This window comes from Panthera tigris, chromosome B4 (assembly GCF_018350195.1).
Source record: "Panthera tigris isolate Pti1 chromosome B4, P.tigris_Pti1_mat1.1, whole genome shotgun sequence".
NCBI lineage: Eukaryota > Metazoa > Chordata > Mammalia > Carnivora > Felidae > Panthera > Panthera tigris.
In genome coordinates, this window is record NC_056666.1 from 114208678 (window position 1) to 114231480 (window position 22803).

The following is a 22803-nucleotide window of genomic DNA, read 5'->3' on the forward strand; positions in this document are numbered from 1 at the left end:
GGTGCTTGTCTTTCTTCTCTTGGTTTCGGGACTACCGTCTACCGTCCGGGTAGTCTTCCCTCCTGGGGTGTAGACCCATTCTGCTCCGTCATCTTGGATGAGGGTCTCCTTCATTGCACAGAAATCTTTAATTTTGATGTAAAAAAAATTTTATCTTTTGAAAAGGATCTTCCCACTGCAGGTCATAAAGACACTCGCCGTTATTCTTATTAACTTAGTAGTTTTACCTTTTATGTTTGGACCTTTATCCACAGGGAATCCATCACTGTTTATGGCGTGATACAAAAGTGCAGTTTTATTTTTTTCTGTATAATTAGCTCTCCCCAGTTTGGAGAAAGCCTCTCCTTTCCCCATTATAAAATTTTAATTGTCATTACGAGACTTGTCATGTTTATATGCCTACCCACCCAGAACACGAATGACTCCCCATTTATTCAGATCTTGCTTTATGTCTTTTAATAAATGCTTAAGATTTACCCCATTGAGGTCTTGTGTGATCTTTGTTAATTGAATCTCTAGATACTTTACAATTTTATTGTTTAGTTTTATTGTTTATTATTATATTTTGTGTTTGATTATTGCTAGAATGCAGAAATACTGGTTTGTTGGTTTTTATTTTTGTTTTCTGGCAATTTTACTCAACCCTCTCACTTGTTCTGATGGATTATCTGTTGATCTTGGCCTTTTCTTACATATTAGATCAACAAGCCTGAAAATAGTGGTAGTTTTACCTCTTCCCTTCAAATGTTTGTACCTAATTTCTTTTTCTTTATACCTCCGGTTCGGACCTCCACGACAATATGCAACAGTAGTGGTGACATCGAGCATCCTTGTTTTGTCTCTACCATTAAAAGGAAAATGTTTAAAAGCTGTCAATTAAACCAAATACTTATTGAAGGTTTTTACAGTCTTTACCAAGTTAAGGAGGTTCCTCATATTCCTAATTAAAGATATCTTTTTAAGGAATCATAATTTTATCAAATTTTATCAAATACTTCTTTGCATCTATTAAGATAATACTGACTTACCACTTTGGACGGTTGCTATGTTGAATTAATTGAGAGACCTTGTAATATGGAAATTATTGTAATCCCAGGATAAATTCTACTTGCTCACAATATATTATTTTAAATAGATTTTTTTTTTTTACTCAGTGAATATTTAGGATTTTTACATCTAAAATAATAATTGCAAAGAACCTGTAATCTTTCTTTTCTTGTGTTCTCCTTATCCTGTTTGGAACAAAAAGTAAAGCAGCCTAATTAAAATAGGCTACATAACTTTTGTTATTTTTCTATTTCCTAGAATCGCTTATAGAAGCTAGGAAGTGAAACGTTTCATGAACATTTGATAGAGCTCACCAGAACACTGTCTGGGCCTAGGGCTCTTTAACAGGGAAGTGCTTTGATTGCCATTTCAATGTATTTCATTAATACTTTGACCTATTCGAGTTTTCTATTTTTTCCGGCACTAATTTTCGTATTTTATATATCCCAGTATCAGTTCATCTAGATTTAAAAAAATGTATTTGTACACTTGTGGATTTTTTTCATTTTTTTAATTAAAAAATTATTTATTTAAACTCACATTAGTTAACATACAGTGTAGTATTGGCTTCAGGAGTAGAACCCAGTGATTCGTCACTTACATACAACACCCAGGGCTCATTCCAGCAACTTCCCTCTTTAATGCCCATCACCATTTAGCCCATCCCCCCACCCTCCTCCTCTCCAGCAACCCTCAGTTTGTTCTCTGTGTTTAAGAGTGTCTTATGGTTTTCCTCCCTTTCTGTTTTTATATTATTTTGCTTCCTTTCCCCTGTGTTCATCTGTTTTGTTTCTTAAATTCCACATATGAATGAAACCATATGATATTTGTCCTTCTCTGACTCATTTCGCTTAGCATAATACCTTCTAGTTCATCCACATTGTTGCAAATGGCAAGATCTCATTCTTCTTGATCACTGAGTAATATTCCATTGTATGTATGTGTGTGTGTGTGTATATATATATATATATACACACACACACACACACACACACGTATATACACACCACATGTTCTTTATCCATTCGTCAGTTGATGGACATTTGGGCTCTTTCCCTAATTTGGTTGTTGTTGATAGTGCTGCTATAAACATTGGGTGCATGTGCCCCTTAAAATCAGCATTTTTGTATCCTTTAGAGAAATAACTAGTAGTGCAATTGCTGGGTCAGTGTTTATAGATTATTGCTTGGCAAAATTTTACTCCTCCCACCCTATGAAAAGACTTAATTCCCTGTCACACTGGTCCTGGCCACATGCCTTGCGTTGGTCAGTGGAACATCAGTGGACTCAACCTGAGTAGAGGCCTTACATGTCCTTGAGGCAGGGATTAGCCTTTTACTCCAACAGTGGCCACATTAGAAGGGGGAAGTCTCATAGCTCAACTTTTTTTCTGGTCCAGCAAACCTGAAGCATAATGATAGTCGCAGCAGTGATAGCAGCTGACTACAGCAGTGAGTTGTCAAGAGGGATATATTACCAAATTCTGCAAAGGAACATACATAGTTTCTAAAACTGCAACCCTATGTCCCGCTGAGTCACTCTTATAAGGAACTCATATGTACTTACATCTCTGGTTATATTACAGAAGTTTATAGTTAAAGGAATTTATCCTTGAAATCCTTTCCATTATTGTAGATTCCTGAGCATAGATGTGTCTGAGTCTCCTAGCAGCTGCTTACATGTCTTCTGTGACCTTCCATGGTCTTCATTCTCTGAACTGTGCTTTGGAATCCTGTATAGTTCCTCCTTGCAGGTCACCATTAAGGTGGCCGCATATTATAGAATACAGCTCAAAAAAGAGAGGTCTACCAGGGAGGATGGGCTCGTGGGCTTTCCTTCACTCAGAGATTACATACTCAGCCAGATAGACCACAGGGTGCTGTCTGCACAGAGATTTGTTGGAAGAGATGACTTCTTTTTCTGTAACGAATGAAAAAGTCAGAAGCACAGAGCTGGTGTAGATGATGAGTTGGAAACTTGACTTGGAGCAACTTTTTAAGAATGTGATTAGTTATTGTACACTGAGCTCCATTTTCTGCTTAGCAAGGGGCTAAAGATTGGAGAAGGAGGGCAAGAAGTAGAAGACATGATCTCTGCCCATAATGAGCTTGGGAGACAAGTGACCTATAAGAAACAAGAAAGTGAAGTGTGAATCTTTATACCTGACTCTAAATGCAATAAGAATTGGGAAGGAGACTTTTGGTTTGAGGCCAGAACAGCTGTTTATTGGTATGAGTGAGGGAGGAGGAGATAGAGAAAGAGAGGGGAACATTATGTTGTTTTTATTCATGTCATGACCACAAAGATGGGGGGGGGTGGAAAGATGGGAGGGGACGGGGGTGGGGGTGGGGAGCAGACCTGGGGAGGGGGGCATTTATCCCTTCAAATGCATGGCTTCATTGTGATAGACCCGTTTGTCAGGGAATGTTGTTTCTTTTGAAACATGGGAGTTTGAACTTCACCAGGAATGGGATTGAAGAGTTGCAGGAAGGATTTAGGATCTGTATAAGAGAGAACATTCTGTCAGTATAGAGGGAGAGAATCCCTGCTTTAGGGTATTTAAAACTAGTGTATACTTATGCCACAGTATCTGGTGGTTCTCAACCAGGAACAGTATTGCCTCAGCCCAGGATATGTGGACTTGTGTGCTCAGGCTAGGGTGTTACTCGCACTTAGTAAGTGCACGCTGAAGGCCTTGTTGTGCACTGGGACAGCCCTGCCGAGCGGATCTCCCTGCCTCAAGTGCCAATAGCACTCTTTGTAGAAACACTCGACGTCCCCCACACTTCTGTCATTGGGGTTCTGCTTGTACAATTTTTGCTGTATCTTTGTACCACAGGTGCCGCTAAGTTCGTGCTTTAATTTAAATTTACTGTTGATTTAAACACTTATTTTTCTTTTTTGATCACTTGTTTTGTCATCCTATATCCACTTTGTAATGTACGTTCATTTACTTGTCTTGATTTTTGCAGTCATGAGTTTGAAATGGTATTTATACTTTTCTAATTGTATTTAAGTAGGTACCTGACAATTCAAATACAGAATGTTCACCCGTGTACCACCTGATATCATCTTGTACACCCCCAGTGGTACGCACAGCAAGCTTTGAGGAGCAGTGTCCAGATGGTCACGGTGGATTCATTTATAGCTTGACCTGATTTTATGCAGTAAATCCTTGGATGTTGACACTCCAGCCTTAGGACTCTCATTTTTAAATAACTTCGTATTCAGCAGAACTCTCGAGTTGGAAGGGCCTCGTGAGGATTCTTTTCCTGATAGAGGTCAGACAGCACAAACAGCTGTTATTCTCTCTTTCTGTGTGTAAGGTCTCCTTGGAAGGGCTTGAGTTGCCCTTGGCTGCGTCGTGCTCGTGTGCCAGTTATCTTTACTCCAGACTGTGTCCACAGATTGCTGGCCCTCTCCCAGTTATGTGGCAGTATTCACAAGGCATATGTGACCCTGAAGTGTAGAGGAATGAGAGCAAATACCGCCCTCGCTCCCAAATAATTGGCCCAAAGCGTATGTTGCATTAATAGTTGGCCAGGAGTCAGAATGATGACCGAGTGCAGCAGTCACAGGCTCCTCCCCGACACCCGATAAACTGAACCAAAAAAGTTAAAAGCAGAAACATTCGCCAGCGGTAGCCAAACAACAACAACAACAAAACCCAATCACGGCTTTTATGCCATGTGCTTTGAAAAGGGGCGGGCAGGGAAAGAAACACCAGACCCTGACCCTTCAGAAGCAATCCTGGGATAAGAAGGGAAGTGTACAAAATCCTAAGGACTCCTGTTAATTCAGATCAGTATGAAAAGAAGCTGGTGGAGGAGGTGAGTGGATGGCCTTGGTAAATGTCAAGAAGCACCCTCAGCAGAGGCAGGAAGGCAACCAAACGCAGGCCATCTCCCAGTCTCCAAGCTGAGCTATGGGAAAGAGACCACAGGAGTAAGTGCACCCTGGCTAGGCAAAGCAGGCTCGGTACAAGACATTTAACTGACTTCCAAAAGAGAGAGCGGGGCACCGCACTCCCAGCAAGGGCAGGCTAGTGAGTCCTATCTCTCCTCCGTGGCAGAACACTGCATAGAAGGCAACAGCCAACCCCAAGTTGTAGCTCCGAGGGAGAAAGTGTCAAGGGTACCTTGGCTTACCATAAGAGAGCAAACAGAAGCCTGGATAGAGATGCTCATGTTAAATGGGAGCAAGATGAAGATAAGTGTCGTGACAACTGTGCAAAAATGCTACAGGAGAAAAAAGAAAGGAGCACGGCTTGCAGAAAGTAAACATACACCAGTGCGGCCTGAGTGGGAACCCAACCCAAGAAAACTCAACCTCACGAATATTTCATGCTATAGGAGAGCTCAGTATCGATTCAGTGGAAATAAAAACTCAGTGTAGTTACGATAAAACAACGAGATTTTTAAACTTCATTATTTATTTATTTTTATAAGATTAGTCCCTCCTTTTATTTATTTTTTACTTTTTAAATTTATTTTGAGAGAGAGAAAGAGAGGGTGCATGCATGCGTGCACACGTAGGGAAGGGACAAAAAGAGACAGAGAGAGAGAGAATCCCAAGCAAGCTCTGTCTGACAGCACAGAGCCCAATGTAGGGCTCGATCCCATGAACTGTGAGATCATGACCTGAGCCGAAATCAAGAGTTGGATGCTCAACCGACTGAGCCACACAGGTGCCCCTAATTTTTATTTTTAATTGTGGTAAAATATGCATAACATAAAATTTGCCATCTTTTCCATTTTTAGGTGTACAATTCCATTGTGTTAAGTACATTCATATTGTGCAGCTAACCTCCAGAATTCTTTTCATCTTGCAGAACCTGCTACCCATTGAACAGTTCCCCATTCCCCTCTCCCCTCCCCTGGTGACCATCATTCTTTCCATCTCAGTGGGATTGACTACTATAGGTACCTCATATGGCTGGGATCACAGAGTGCTTGTCCTTTCGTGCCTGGCTTACTTCTCTTAGCATAATGTCTTCCAATTTCACACACATAGAATGAGTCAGGCTTTTTTCCTTTTTAAGACTCAATAATATTCTAATGTATAATCTACCACATTTTGTTTATCCCTTCATCCCTTGATAGACACTTGGTTTGCTTCTACTGTTCGGCTATTGGGAACAGTGCTGCTGTGAAGATGGGTTTATAAATATCTCTTTGAGTCACTGCTTCGATCCTTTCAGGACTATGACCCAGAAGTAAAATTGCTAGGTTGTATGGTAATTCCATTTTTAATTGTTTAAGGAACCACCATACTCTTTGCCATAACAGCCGTACCATTTTATATCCTCACCAACACTTGTTATTTTCTGGAATTTTTTTTTTTTTTTTGACAATAACCATCCTAATGGATATGAAGTGGAATGGGATTTTTAAAAGCTAGATTGAAGAGCCAAGAAAAGAAATTGAGAAATAAAAACACAATACAAGATTTGAACCCAACAACAACAACAAAAAAACCCAAAGCAAAATAAAACAGCATAAAAATAACCAAACATCAAATGAATGGCATGGGGGAGAGGCATGAGATAATCACAGGAAGGGAGTTAAGGTAATAAGACAGAAAGTGATAGCCGTGGCAGATTGGCAAAGCCATCCAGCATCTGGAACAGAAAAAGAATGCAGAGATACAACACAGGAAGATTTTTCTGAAAGGGAAGAAGGGCTAAATCTTCAGTCAGAAGATCATGCTACATACCTAGAAAAGAAGATAGAGAATGGCCAAGATGTACTCTGGTCTAAAGCTTCAGGATCATAAGCTTTGGACAGAAAAAACAAGTTCTACAAAATGGGGGACGGTCAAGTTGGTGTCCAAATTCCCCATACCGACATTCCCCACCATAAAATATGAGCACAATCTACAAACTTAGGAGAGGAATAAAATTATTTAAATAATATAGAATTATATTTATAATGTAAAAGTATAATAGTGGGGCGCCTGGGTGGCTCAGTCGGTTGGACATCCAACTTCGGCTCAGGTCATGATCTCGCAGTTCGTGGGTTTGAGCCCCGCATCGGACTCTGTGCTCACAGCTCAGAGCCTGGAGCCTGCTTCGGATTCTGTGTCTCCCTCTCTCTCTCTGCTCCTCCCCTGCTTGCTCTCTCTCTCTCTCTCTCTCAAAAATAAACATTAAAAAAAACTTTTAAAAGTATAATAGTAAAACAATATATAAATTTGTTTGCATATTATTCAACAGTGAAAGCAGAAAGCAGACAGTCCTGATCTGAAGGAACTCAAAGAATATGGTGACCATGAGCATTTCTTGAAAAACATCACCCTGTGATGAAATTGACCCAACTGACTCAAATCAAAAGAACAGATTCAGAAGTAGAAAAGTCATGGTTTAAAACAAACAACAACAAAAAAGCCTTGGTGAACATTCAAACCATTATAATGTAGTTTTAAGAGTAAACAGCTTGGGTGGGGGACAAGGGGGTGGCAGATTATTGTTACAGAAGCATAAAAATGTTATGCACCCAACACAATAAAAATGATATAAGCAAGAAAAATCATGAGGGAATGAACAGGAAGTATCAAGTGTTAATTATAGAGTGTTAATGTGAAAATATATAGTTTACCACTTATGTGTGAAAATATATAAATTATGTTATACTTGTTTTTCTCAGCATTAAATCTTTTCGGTGTACATGTTGTCATTGTTGTTTAAATATTTGACTGTAGGTCAGAAAGCCATTTAGTTTCATCTCTGTTTCTTTTTTTTTCTGTTATATTCAAGCAAAAATCAATAACTCTTATCAGACAAAAGCTATTATATTACCCTTTTAGCAGTGTGTGTGCATAAAGAAATGCCCAGAATGATGTATGGCAACTGTAAGTCTAGTGGTGGGATACTGGATGCCTTGTTTTCTTCTTTGTACTTTTTTTTATTTTCCTTGAATAATAAGGAATAAGGGTTTTTTTCAGTGAGCCCACATTTTTATAAAAGTGCCCATATTTTTATAAAAGCTATAAAATCATTACTGTTAATATAAAATATTGTCAGTAGTATCATCATTATTCTAATTGCTTCTTAATCATTTCCAAAAAAAAAAAAAAAATTATAGTCTCAACACCACCAGAGTCCTTGACCGTATTTTTTCAACTCAGCAACTTGCAACTTGCCTAAGATACTGGCAAGTGCCTCGGGACCAAAGGCACATGCGGTGGAAAACATTAGCTGTTCTAATAGGATGCTTTGTGCCTTCGTCTTGAATTCATAAATCTAAACAATGAGCTGGTGAGTGTGAAGTAGGATTGACTCCAGATCCCTGTAATACTGGTGACAAAGTGTAGTACAAGTAGAGTACTGTCGTGCACACATTTGAGCCAGGGATATGAAAACCTCACTTCTAGTCCCGGCCTAACCAATAAGCAGCCCCAGAACTTGGGATGTTTGGAGTCCTTCTGACTCTCTGCGCTTAGCTACCCCGAACTGCTTTCTTTTCTTCGATTTACCATGGTTTTCTGCCTCAGGGCCTCTGCACAGGCAATCCCCTCTGTGCGGGACACACTTCTTCATCTTTCCATTCACTGGGCTCTTTCCCTCGTGTTCAGGGCCTAGCTTTAAGCCCCTTCCTCTAGAAGGCCTTCTACATCGTAACTAATGGTACTTCTTACTGGATATGCCTAGCTCGTCTGTAGTCACTCATTCAGTGTCAGAGTTCCTTAGCAGACTGGCCTCGGGGAGACGGGGATCTAGGAGGTGCAAGGTCAGGTTCTCTCACTGCCCCTCCACAACACATGCTTTCTCTTCCTCCACTGGGCTCTGCCAGGGTGGTAACTCTCCTACTGCTACCTCGTGGCCCCTAAGTTTTATTTCTCCTGAGCAGGCCTCTTTGCTTCCGCTTCTGTTAGGAACCGCAACTTTTCTGGGTAGTGTTCACGTTTATCAGGAGAGAGTAGCTATTCCATGTAGCCCATTACCCTCCAGCACTAGCCATTCCTGCAGGAGAGAGTGTCACCCCTGGGGCCCAGGCTGGCATTCTTAATTCCCCACAGAAACCCCTGCTTGGCCTCTCTGATAAAAGATATGGAAGTGAAAAAAATCATGTTATAAAGCACTATGTGCCAGGTAATCCTAAATGTATGTTTTATATACAAAAAAACTGAAAAGAAATATCAGTAAAACTTTGGATTGTGAGTAACTTGTTCTGCGAGTGTTCCGCAAGATAAGCAAACATTTCTAGTAAATTTTGACTTGATGAACGATGTCTTGCAATACGAGTAGTATGTGATGCCGAATGTCACATGGTCACAACTGAGCCAATGGTTCTTGAAATTCGCTTTGATATACACATGCTTTGGATTACAAGCTTGTTTCTGGAACATGCTTGCAAACCAAGGTTTTACTGTAGATCAAATCATTATCAGCGGGTTTCTCTGATGGGATTTCTAGTATTGTCATTTTCTTATTTTCACATTTTCTGCAATAAACATTTTCATAGATGCTAAATGGTGTTTTGTAAACTCCTGTTTATGGCCTTTTACTGAGCAGCCCCCAGGAAGACTAGGAAAAGTTGGCCCTTCCATATGGAAGTGTTGGGGCTGTCCTCCCATGTCTGCCCCCATCTGATGTGTTTGCTCTTTTCACCTTTATGTCTTTCTTTTCCCCAGATGACCGGATGACCGGTATCCCCCTACACATCCTCAACAGCTCCCCATCCGACCAGCAGATTAACCAGCTGGCGCAAAGGCTGGGCCCTGAGTGGGAGCCCGTGGTGCTGTCTCTGGGACTGTCCCAGACGGATATCTACCGCTGTAAGGCCAACCACCCCCACAACGTGCAGTCACAGATGGTGGAGGCCTTCGTCCGCTGGCGGCAGCGCTATGGGAAGCAGGCCACCTTCCGGAGCTTGCAGAGAGGCCTTCAGGCCGTGGAGGTGGACCCCTCGGTGCTCCAGCACATGTTGGAATAATGGTGTCTCCCTCCATCCACCCATGGGGAGCATGTCCCCAAGTTGCATGTGCAGAATCCTGACTTTCTCCCAGGGCAGGTAGTTTTCGGGGTTTTTTTTTTTTGTTGTTGTTGTTCTTGTTGTTGTTGTTTTCTTTTTAAGATTCTTAGGTAAAAGGAGAAAATAGGATTTCCAGTTGATACTACTTGAAAGGCCAGATTACTCAGTGGCTCTACCACATTGACAATTGGTTGTTTTTAATTGCTTGAAGATTGCATTGTTTTAATTGTGCAGGTTTTAATTGTGTGGTTGCCTTTCAGTAAACTGGTAAATCATACTGGCTCAAAACACACACACACACACAAAAAAAAAAAAAACCCTACTGTGTTATATTACATGCAGGTGTCCTATATATAAAGCATCCACTTTTATATTTCCTGGGAACTGAACTGTGCACTTTGCTATTAATGATGATGATAATAAAAAGTGAATTACTATATATAATGTGACCCTTTCATGAGAGAGTATTGTTTGTTTTTCTCATTCCTGTAGTGCGTAGATTAAAAGTGCATAATTACAGAAGTCATTTTTGTTTTGAAACAGAATTACAAGTATTAACAAAATTCTTACTTTCTCCAGTCAAGATAAATAGGCAGGGTGTCTGCATTAAATTTAAGACACTGAAGCTCCCCTGCAAGACCAGTTCAGGTACCAGCATGCACACCTGAGCCCTTGATCTTTAAAAGGTTGCTTAAGAAAATAACTGTGCCATTTGTTTAAAGGCTTTAGTTGGGGGACAAAAGAGGGTGTGGTCTTTCCGTTGAAATTGTAGGGATTTAAGTGTTGTGCTCTAAAGGAGTACGATTTAGTCTTCTGTCTTTTTATTAATGACACATGATATTTGTCAAATGGTTCACTGTTTTCAAGAGTTTTCATGTATGTGATCTCGTTTGGACCTCACAAAAATCCTATGAAGTAGTTGAGCAAGAGAGGTGAGCCTCCTTCTGTAGTGAAATTGCATGATTTTCCGGGGCCGAATGAGCTAGAATAGGTGTCTTTGGAGCCCTGCCTCTTTCCTGTTGCTCCATACTGCTTCTCCTCTTTCTCACATGCCCCTCGAAGAAGCTTGAGTCCTGCTGTCCTCCTGCTAGCAGCATCACCTTGGACAAATCACTCCACTTCTCTAACCTAAGCCTCTACAGATGAGGAAATGATTGTCCCCTCTTCCAAGATTTTTGTGATGGTTAAAGAGATAATGTCTGCCATGGGCTCGTCTAGTGCCTTGCCCTTTGTCAGCTCTCAGAAAATGGGAGCTGTTAATTTGCTGCTGTGGCTGCACACGGACAAAGTTCACAGGCAAAGCCGAATAGTGGCTACAGGTGAGGACACTGCAGGAGGAAGTGCTATTACCATGCTTCCTGCCAAGCTTTAACCTGTGATGTAACGTACTAACTCTACCGTGGGGCCAATCAAGAGAAGGACAGGTGAACAGTCCCAATCTGTGATCTGTTCTTCTGAATAATCGAGGAATCTATTTCCTAATCCTAACTTAACCGAGGATTTTTTTCAAAGGGAAAAAATCAGACTTTTTACCTCGCTGTGTTCCGGGATGAGAATATAGAATGGAAGAATTGAACGTGAAATGAGTGCTCACGAAGGTGACCGTGGCACGTCGATAACATCCTCTCAGATGTCTGGCAACCATATTCCCTTTACTAAAAAAGGTCAGTTATTTCACAGTTCAACAAGCAGTTCAAAAGGATGGTCTCCTGGCCCCATCAGCTTTAATTTTCCATTTTGTAGCCCAGCCATTAATTCACTGTCTTGTAAAATTCTCAGACTTCTGGCCCCATCACTGTGCTAGTGATAGACTGAACTTCTATGGCATCTTCAATAAACTGCCTGTCATTTTGAACCTTGGACTTGTTACGTTGCTGTTTGTCCCCTGGGTTTGCCAATAGAGAATTGCTTTGTCTTTTGTTCTCACCGCATTTATGGCCAAGGGAATATGGCCGGGCTCTGCTGCCTCTGACTAGATGGCATTTTAGAAATGGGTCTGATGATAAGCTAGCTCATCTTCCCACCATTTGCTTGGAATCTGCCATGCACAAAGACACCTTGGTGCTCTGTCAGCAGTGAAGGACAATTTGTGATGAACTTGCCCATCATGGGCTGCCAGGGCCATCAGAGAGCTCTGACTTGTTGCCCTGAACGAGCAGTGTGCCTCCACCATCAAATAGCAGTCGCGCCTGCTAGGCCTGCTCACGTTCTTGCAGAAGATTAGCAGAATGGAAGAACAGAGCATCGAAATCACTACCTCATTTCTGCCTGTGGCTGTGAAAAGTGATACTGAATGCCTCTGCCCACCTCCCAAGAGAATTGAGTAGGTGATGCGCCTGCAAGGAGTCCATGTGTTTTTGCATGGTGGAAGATTCTACAGTTCCAGAGGCTGCCTACCCCCAATAGAATTCTGAAGGAGTACAGTGAAGAGGCAGAGCATTTGCAAGCACTGACCGAGAAAAGATAAAGTCTTGCTCCACTTTGGTTTGGGATACACATGCATGTGCGTTCATGAGTATGCCCTCTTAGTTTTTATTAATTTTTCTCTGTATAAAAAATAGTGCATGCTCATTATAGCAGTTTGAAAAATACCACTGGGCAAGAATAAAAACAAAATAAACATTACCCCTACTCTTGTCTTTCAAAAATAACCAGTATGACACCCGAGTTTTAGTCTCTACCCCCAGTTACTTTCCTATGGCTGCATATTTTTATAATGAAAATGGGATTGTGTCAAATCAACTATAACTATAATAAGTAGTTAAAGGACGCACAAAATTAAAAGATGTAGGTATCATGTAGGTACCTCAGTTTTCAAAATATACTACAGAGCTATAATAATCAAAATTATGGTACTGGCACAAAAATAGATACATAGCTCAATGGAACAGAACTGAAAGCCCAGAAACAAACCCACGCATACATGGTGAATTAATCTACAATAGAGAGGGGAAGAATATATAAATGGGGAAAAGATAATCTCATCAGCAAATGATGCTGGGAGAACTGGACAGTTACATACAAAAAAAAAAAAAAAAGAAACTAGAACACTCTCTCACACCATTCACAAAAATATTCTCAAAATGGATTAAAGACCTAAATGTGAGGCCTGAAACCATAACATTCCTAAAAGAAGACACAGGCAGTAATCTCTTAGACATCAACCTTAGCAACATATGTATGGATATGTTTCCCTAGGCAAGAGAAGCAAACACAAAAATAGAGTATTGGGACTACACCAAACTAAAAAGCTTCTGCACAGCAAAAGAAGCCATCGACAAGACAAAAAGGCAACCTACTGAATGGGAGAAAATATTTGCAAAGTCTCTATCTGATAAGGAGTTAATATCCCAAATATATGAAGAACTCCTATAATTCAACACCAGAAAAATAATTCAAGTAGAAAATGGGCAGAAGACCTGAATAGACATTTTTCCAGAGAAGACAGACAGATGGCCAACAGACACATGAAAATCACATCACCCATCATCAGGGAAATGCAAATCAAAACCACACTGAGATAGATGTCACCTCATACCTATCAAAATGGCTAGTATCAAAAAAGACAAGAAATAACAACTATTGGTGAGGATGTGGAGAAAAGGAAACTCTCGTGCACTATTGGTGGAAATGCAAACTGGTGCAGCCACTGTGGAAAACAGTATGGAGATTCCTCAAACAACTAAACATAGAGGTACCATACAATCCAGTAGTTCTACTTCTAGGAATTTACCCAGAAAAAATGAAAACACTAGTTGGAACAGCTGCACCCCTCTGTTTATGGCAGCATTGTTTACAAAAGTTAAGATATGGAAGCAACCTAAGTGTCCATCGATAGATAAATGGATAAAGAAGATGTGGCGTATATTTAGAACAGAATATTCCTCAGTCATAAAAAATAAGGAAATCTTGCCATTCATGACAACATAGATGAAATTTGAGAGTATTATGCTAAGTGAAATAAATAAGACAGAAAAAGACAAATACCATATGATTTCACTTATATGTGGAATCTAAAAAATAAAAGAAATGAACAAACAAAACAAAACATAAACAGACTCATAGGTACAGAAAATAAAATGTCGGTTAGGGAGGATGAAGAGGGGATGGGTTGGAACGGCAGGAAAAATAGATTAAGGGGATTAAGAGGTACAAACTTTCAGCTATAAAATAAATAACTCATGGGGATACAATGTGTAGCATAGGGAACATAGTCAATAATACTGTAATAACTTTGTATGATGACATATGTTAACCAGATTTATCGTGGGTATCACTTCATAATGTGTAAAAATACCAATTCGCTGTGATGTGTACCTGAAAATAATAGGATATTATATGTCAATTATACTTCAATAAAAAATAGGATTGTATCGTACGTGCTGTTTTACACTTGGCTTCTTTTATTTAACATATAGCTGTCTTTCCATGTCATTAAAGATTTTTCTATACCAGTGATTTTCAGCATCCTTTGTGTTTGGAGCACACTTCCAAGTCCTATAATTTTTGGCAGCATGCCTAGAGAAATTAAAAGACTCTAGCTACATAAGACTGTCTTTCGCTGTCAAAACATCCACCATTATCCCAGTGTTTGATCCTCTCTTAGGGCCATGTCATTGCTTGAGTAGAGCTTTTTGCTGCTCCCCCCTAACACTATGTCCTGAAAAAGCAAAGTTGAGCACTTCCCTGTAAACATTCTGGGCTTTATTCTGAGCTTTTTATTTCTTCCTCTAGTCAGAAGCCCTCTCCACTGCACTGTGCGATCCACTCAGCTCAGTGTTCATTTCTACAAGAGTAGAATGTGTTCCGGTGAGCGGTAATATTGTGCTGATCCAAATTTGGTGGCACGCCAAATATGATAGACCCGTGTGTGACTGCTGTTCTACACCTTCGTGTTTAGCGGTAGCATGCTATTCCAGCATAGGCATGTGCCATCATTTGTTAACCAGTTTCCCATTATACAAGATGGATCTTTGGGTAGTTTTTGCTTTTTGACTGTTGTAAGCAGCGATGTGACCCAAGGAAGTTCCTTGTTGCTAAATCTTTACATTCACCAGAAGTTACAATGAATTGGATCCCTCCTTTGTTTAGCGCCAGATAAGTTAGTTTTATTATATAGCAAACCACCCCAAGGTGTGCTGGCTTACAACTTGGCTCACAATTCTTGGAGCCAGCTGGACTGTTCTGACCTGGGTCGCCTCAGCTAATCTCTGTGGGCCCTCCTGCATCTGTGGTCGGCTGGGGGGCTGGCTGAGGCTGGCTGATCTGGGACGGCTCGTTTGCGCGCCTGGAAAGTGACATGCTGCTGCCTGCAGCAACAGAGGCGTCTGGGTCATTCATCTCTGCAAAAGGTTTCCCTGCCTTCTTCACTTGGCAGTGGTGGCGGGGTTCCCCATGGGCAGCAAGGAGGCAAACCCTAGTGTGCAAGCACTTGTCAAGCCTCTGTTTGCATCCCTTTTGCTAATATTCTGTTGGCTAAAGTGAGTCCTAAAGCCAGCCCAGAATCTACATGGGAAGGCTTTCCCAAAGGGCGTTGGGAGAGGGAGGGGAATAACGTGAGTACATTTTTTTGCAGTCTACTATAGCCAGTATTTTAAAATTGAGATCTCTGGGCCCTGTTGAAAAACAAAGTTCGGTCACCCCGGATCTCCTCTGTCCCATTGCACTAATGGGCAGACCTGTTGCAGAGTGTCACCATCCTCACCTTCGACAGAATGCACACTTGTTACCCAGCTCCTCTGCCTGTTGCATTATCCGCTCAGCCCCCACAGACATTTACATTTATGGGCGTACAGCCAGGAAGGTTCCTAGGATTAACTCCTAGAAGAGGAATTGCCCAGCTTAACGTCGCACGTTTTTAAAAGCTACTTAGACTCTCTAAAACTTTCAAAAAGTTATTTTAAAAACTACTTGCGTGAGCAAAGTATAATGGGTTGGTTTGAAATATTAAGCCAGTTAATTCCCCCAAACATCAGTGGTCACTGCAGAAGTTTCTGCTGGGGCACGTGCACATGCACACACACACACACACACACACACACACACACACACGCAACTGAGGCAGTAGAATGAGTCTGTCTTCATCCCTTTCTCTGGAGAATTCCCCAGAAGTGGTAGTTTTGGAGAGAGACTCCCCTCATTCAGTTACTCAGCAGACATGTATTGAGAAGCTACTATAAGCCTGTCTCTGTGCTGGGTGGGGAAGCAAAAAGATGACCAATAAGTCCACAGTCCGACAGGAACTCACTGTTTGGCCAGTGAGAAACATGGACCTCTAATCACAGCACGATTCAATAAGGTCCATGCCTGAGTACCAAGTCTCTGGGAATGCAGAGGGGAAGCAATTCATTCTGCCTTGATTCAGAGGTGAGAGGCATGGGGAATACTCTCCAGAGGCTCCCTCTCTTGGACACGTTTCTGTGCCGGAGTCCTCGTATGTAAAATAGGTACAGTAACAGTACCCACCTGTGGTCCCAGTGAGGATCCCACAAGATAAAAGCTTATAACAGTGTCCGGTAGAGAAAAAATGTTTCGCTAAATCATTGTGCTGAATTATTTTAGCTATCAGGGTTTTTCTAACATTCTTCACCCTGCTGGGGCCCTGAGAAGTGCGAGGGTCAGAATCACCTTCTCCTGCTGTGACTTGCAATACGGAAACAAAGTGCGTGGTTTCTCAGTACTTTTAGCAGGACTCTAAAAATAAGAAACAGGAACTAGTAGGCACATTTCAGAGCATATTCAGAATTGGGGTGGGATTCTGATCTAACACTTGACCGTCATTAAATGAATCCCTACAAACAGTGAGCTACTGATTTGCTTAAGCTACCAGAGATACAAAGATAAATTAGACCTAGTTCCCGCCCTATAGGATCTCAGCCTGCTGAGGACACCAGTGTAACAGCTAGCAATTCTGATATTCTTTGGCCAGCACTGAGGAAGGAGCAATTAAGTTGGCCACAGAGGAGGTGGCACCTCAACTGAGGTTTTGTAAGTTCTGCCCAAGTTGGCATGTTGGTTCCTTTGGGACATTAATGTGTATGGACACCAGAATTCCACTTAATTTATTTCATGCCCAATTTGACAAATAGCACTTCTTGCCATGGGTCTACGGGATACCTCCCTGGTGCTGCCTCGAAGTGATTTAGAAATAAAGAGAACCTTATTTATAGACTAAGTTGGCCAATGTTATCCCATTCCGTACATCAAGACAGCAAGACATTGAGAAACATGTGGTTTATTTATCCACAGGAGAATGGGATCAGGCTTCAGATTTTAGATATCAGGCGCATTTGGGGGTTCTCTGTGCCATTTCCAGCCCTTAGTTCTTCCTCTGAAAGACCCACAGATTAAAATTAGATGTTGCTGGCATACAGGGAATGTTTTTAATGTAATAACTGCCTGTTTATTTCTTAGAATCGTAAACAGGGCTTAGAAGAACAGGGATGTCTATCTTGTTGGCATTTACTGTTTTTGTAGGAAAAATTAAAGTCTCACAAAGACATAGTTCAGTGAGCCAACTAAGCCTTGTTTGTTAAAATTATGCAAAATATATGGCAATGGTTCTGAAAGCTATTATTAATTCAAAACATAGGCCGTGAAATCCAGGTTTGAGTACTTAGAAAAAACATAGACCCAATGTGTTGATAATATTTACATGTCTCCATTTCATATTCACATTCTGTCTTTAGCCAGTGCTGATTGCAGTGTCAAATGACATTCTTCATGGAGAATATTCATGGAAAATATCTGGTATGGTCTGAATGCTTGTGTTCCTCCTCCCCTAATTTATATGTTGAAATTCTAACCCCTACAGTTGAGGGTCTTAGGAGGTGGAGCCTTTGGGAGGTGATGAGGTCACAAACGTGAAGCCCTCTTGAAGAGACCCCACAGAGCTTCCCGGCTTCTTGTGCTTAGCGAGGATACAGTGAGAAAGCCCCAGCTCTGAACCAGAAGAGGACCTTCACTAGAACGTGACCATGCTGGTGGTGCCTTGGTCTTGAACTTCCCAGCTATCAGAATTGTGAGCAGTAAGTTTTTGTTGTTTATAAGCTATCCAGTCAGTGGTATATTTTTTTTTATAGCAGTACAAATAGAGTGAGACAATATCAAATGGATTAGATCAACTAATTATTATTCTTTCTTTTGGTGGCATAAAACCTCCCTCATCAGCTTCTAGGAGATGTATTGATTTAATCAGGACTTTGCTGATACCACAGTCTTTGGCATGACTTATTGGCTCATTGCTGATCCCAGGAAGAGACCAAGTGTTCACAAATGAAGTAAGTCCGTTCATAGATGAGTGGTGAACTTAGTGCCTCTGGCTGTCATGGCCGTTGATGGGGGGGTTGGGGGAGCTGTGTAGGGAATATTTCTTGAAGGCTCAGAATATTTGTGATAGGTGGTGGTTCTTTTTAGGGGGCATAGATCCCTTTAAGGGTGTGAAAAGGCTGTGAGATCTGCAAGAAGAATGCAGGCTTCTTTGAGGAATCATTCTTTTAAAAAATGCACATGTGTACACACACACAACAGTTGGCATTTAATTTTTAGGAGATTCCCACCACACCTGCATCTAGTTCATTCATCCCAAGAACCCTAAATCTTTAGGTTGTCAAAAGGTCCCTGGCATCAGACTTCATTAGCATCTAGGCCTGACTGGTCATTTTCTGGTTTTGTAGAGTATTTGGAAGCCTTGTGTCCAACAGAATGAAGCTAAATGTTTCTGTTGGATTTTGCTAGTATGTAATTCCTGGTATGAAGGGCTAACCACAGTATGGGAGTAATGGTGAAACCATTTGTCTGAGCTCTGATCTTTACACAGCTGGTCATAGACCGTCTGCCCTATGGGAAGGCAGGCAGGTGGTCCTCCTAGACTCACCTCTTGGAAAGGTAAGAGCTTGCAGACATGCAGTGCATGACAATCTCTGGCTTCCAGGAGCTTTCTGCCTCAGCCCCAACTCTTTATAACCAGAGATCTTACACAGGAGAGGACTGAGACTATTGTGCCCAGCACATTGGGGATCATTGATTTTCAGGGGCAAATTATATACAGTCTCATCTACTTTATATACTGGGAAATTATTTCCAACAGTATCTTTTTGTCCAGCCATCTGCTTGAGTCAAGTTTTTGTCAACCTCTGGAAAAAGTAATTATTCCCAGCTCTGAAACTGGGCTCCATGCTGGCTTTCTGCTGACAGCGTGGACCCTCTGGCTTGTCTCTATTCTATTGTCAGGAGTTCTTTTGTCACTTACTATTTGTCAGCTGCTGATTTTCCAACGAACACTATCTTTGAGGCTAAAAATAAACCCTCCCAACACAAGTCCTCTCTTTATGATAGTGTGGAAGACAATAGACCAGTCACTTGTGGATATAATTTTATTCAGGCTATCGCAATAGGAGGAACACTTATTAATGAGAAATGTCTCAAAGAAAAGGAAGGAGGCCTGAATTTTATAGAGGCAAGTAAACAAGGGAGTCATCCACAAGTCTTGTGGGAATAATGAGGAAGAATGGAGGTGGGTCTTAGAATATGGGAAGGCTGACTTTTCCATTGTGGTGGTTAGCCATTTCTTAGAACAAAAAAGCGTGGGGGGATTTCTCAACGATCACTGCTGTCAGGGAGCACAGGGTTTAGACAAAGTTCAACACTGTCAAAAGTCGTATCTTCTTTAGCTTTTAAGAGCCTAACAAAATTTGGAAGAAAAAATTGTTTTTATAAGAGTTGGATATGAGGTAAAATCAGAATTCTGGCATCTTGACTGCTTGTTCTATAAAAGACACTTAAGCTGTCGCCTCATTTAATTTGGGTAGAGAAAAATGAATGGCCTACACGATCAAAGCTCAACAAAAGGAAAGGAAACAAAGCTATTATGACTTTCCTAGAGACACAGAGAACACATGGAACGATTTTCAATTTGCACCAGTTATGGGAAGGCTGTGACTTACAAAAATTCAGTCAACATGTACTTTTTGAGCACCCACTGAATGCCAGGCATGGGTACAGGTGCTGGGGCTACAGCAGTCGATGCTCCAGTCCAAAACTCGTGCCCTCGTGGAGCTCTCCTCTATGGAGAAAAAGAACACACAAAGGGACAGTGAGAGCCAGAGGAAGGAGTGATGTCGTCTTTTAAAAAGTTGGTCAGAGAAGGTTTCAGTAAGAAGGTAACAGGAGTAAAGTCTGCTAGGTGAGGGAGGGAGCCATGCTGAGAGGCCTGAGGGAATCTTCTAGGTAGAGGGAAGAAAAAAACTGTGAAGGCCTGAGATGGGAACTTGCCAGACGTTTTCAGGGAATCACAAGGAGGTCAGAGCAGCTAGAGTGCAGTGGGCAAGAGGGCAAGTACTAGGGGCTGAGGCCGAGAATCTGACGGGCCCCTGTAATGACTTTGCTTTCATTCAGGGTAAGACGGGAAGCTACTGGATGGCATTCAGCAGAGGCATGACATCATCTAACTTACATTTGCAAAGGATTGAGCTAGCTAACATTTTAAGAGGGCTGAATGAAACAGTACAGGGGCTATTGCACCATTCTCGAGAAGATGGGGGCTCAGATCAAGATGGTCATGGCAAAGTGTAGTGAATGTGAGATACGCTGTTCAGCTCTTCTTCGGGCATGGTAGATTGATTTCTCCAGCAGCTGGGAGGTCTCCAGCTAATGGCCTTTGGCTGGCAGCCGTCTTCAAGGATTGTCTCCTCTGAAGAGAGCACTCTTGCCCAGTGGCATCCCCCCTTCCCAGGGCAGTCTGCATCCTGTGACCAGTAAGGGGTACAAAGGCGTGGCCCCTCACCCCACTTCAAGACAACTCCTAAGGGCTGTCCCAGCTCAGGGCTCCTCGTGGAGTCAGCACAGGCCTTTGGGGTGACCAAATCACAGCCCAACTTTTCCTTCTGCCCAAGCCTGTTTGCATCCCTTCCCCAGGCATTAATCCCAGGAGCACTCCTTGATAACCTTCCTGTCCACTTAACTCCATCTCAGAGTCAGCTTCCAGGGGACACAATCTGTTACATGGAGAGTGGGAGCAGTGGTCAGATTCTGAATGTTTTGAAGGTAGAGCCAAATGGATTTGTTGATGGATTGGGTGTGATGTTAAAAGAAAAAAAATCAGGGGCACCTGGGTGGCTCAGTTGGTTAAGCATCTGACTCTTGATTTCGGTTCAGGTCATGATCTCATAACTCATGAGTTTGAGCTCCGCTTAGGGCTCCACACTGAGCATGAAGCCTGCTTAATATTCTCTCTCTCCCTCTCCCTCTGCCCCTTCCCCCAACTCTGTAAAAGAAAAAGAAAAAAGAAAAGTAAAAAAAAAATCAATGATGAAATGACAAGATTTTTTTCCTAAACAAATAGAAGGATGAAATCACTATTTACTGTTAAGAGAAAGGCCATGGGAAAGGCAGGGGTTTTGAGCGGGGGGCGGGGGGTGGTGAGGAAGGTAGGGAATATACTAAAAATAAAAATAAACTCTTAAGATTCATATGGGTAAAAGGCCAAATTCCATTTCCAGGAGGACATTCTTAACTTTGGCTTTGAATACTCCCCAACATTATACAGTTTTAGATAAAATCTGTTGTAGTAGACATTTCATTTAATTTGAGGAATGTGAGAGTAATTAAACATACAAAATGTGAATACATATTTTCAACCATTATGCAATGGCTGCTAATTCATAGAGACAGAAAGAGTCTAAGTGGTTTTATAAGGAAACAAAGCCAGCCATTGGCACATCCACCAGGATGTGTATCAAGAAGTGTTTTTTTTTTAATAAGGCCCTTATAATTCATAGTACAATAACAGACTCCCTTTAGAAGTTGAAAAGAAGCAAAGCTGCTTACAAACTCTCTATATCACACACCCAGAAAATAATCCCAAGGCAACATGACATGACACCACCCTGCACAGATATAGCTCTAAGAAAGTTCATAGTAAAAAAAAGTCCATTGTAGGGTACAATAAATAGAACATGAATCTTTGAGCTGGGGCCTGACAGACCATAGATAAGTAGAAAGGCTGGGGAAGGGTGTTTCTAGAGGGAGGAGGAATGTGACAGGAGGCCCAGAAGTGAGGATGGATAAGACAGAGACTAGGGACAGTGGTGATGAGCTTGCTTCCCAAGAAGATTACATCAGTTGGGTTCAGTGGGACAAGTTCACTAACTTTTAAAACCAGAAGGGTTTGAATTTCACCTTTTTTGATTACCAAGGGAATAGAAGAAATTTTCTCAAAACCTTTAAGGTGCTAATATGCATTGTGAATCTCCAAGATGGAACGGGCAGTATTTCCCAAACCTATTTTGACATTGAAAACTTTTCTCCATGAGACCACCTGTTGCCATCTTTGGAAAGATTTATTCTATAGGCACACTGAGGCAGAGGACACTCAAACATAGAGCGTGCTGGGAAGACTAGTGGCTCAAAGGTGCCAAAAATTATCAAGATTTTTAAAGGGCATGAATAGTATCCTGGGTGGCGTACGAATAGCATTAATTTATTCTCCTCCTCTCATGATTCCTCCTCACTGTAAGCAGCACATTGTGGGTCACTTGGAAACAGATTTGTGGTCTTCCAGGACCTTCTTTTCTTGCTTTAATGATTGATGAGTCTGTCACATTGTTTTATCATATGATCCTTGTATTCTTGCAAAATACCCTCCTGGCTTGCTGTCATTGCATTTGGTTCAGGCAATAGGTTGTATGTATTGCCTGTTCTTCAGCAGGCAGTGGGCACTTTCTCTGGTCATTGTCAGATGCCAGGTGGCACCTGTAAGACAAGCAGGAAGGAACTGCTCTTGCCC

At 41.6% G+C, this 22803-nt stretch overlaps 1 protein-coding gene across 1 annotated transcript in view; it reads left to right on the forward strand.

Moving 5' to 3' along the window:
* The window catches only part of CRADD (CASP2 and RIPK1 domain containing adaptor with death domain), a 173279-nt gene extending 160237 nt beyond the window's left edge, over positions 1-13042 (forward strand). The window contains exon 3 of the mRNA XM_007085622.3: positions 9679-13042. Coding sequence (XP_007085684.2) covers positions 9679-9980 — 302 coding nt within the window. The 3' untranslated portion in view covers positions 9981-13042. The remainder of the gene's footprint in view (positions 1-9678) is intronic.
* Positions 13043-22803: the final 9761 nt, after the last annotated feature.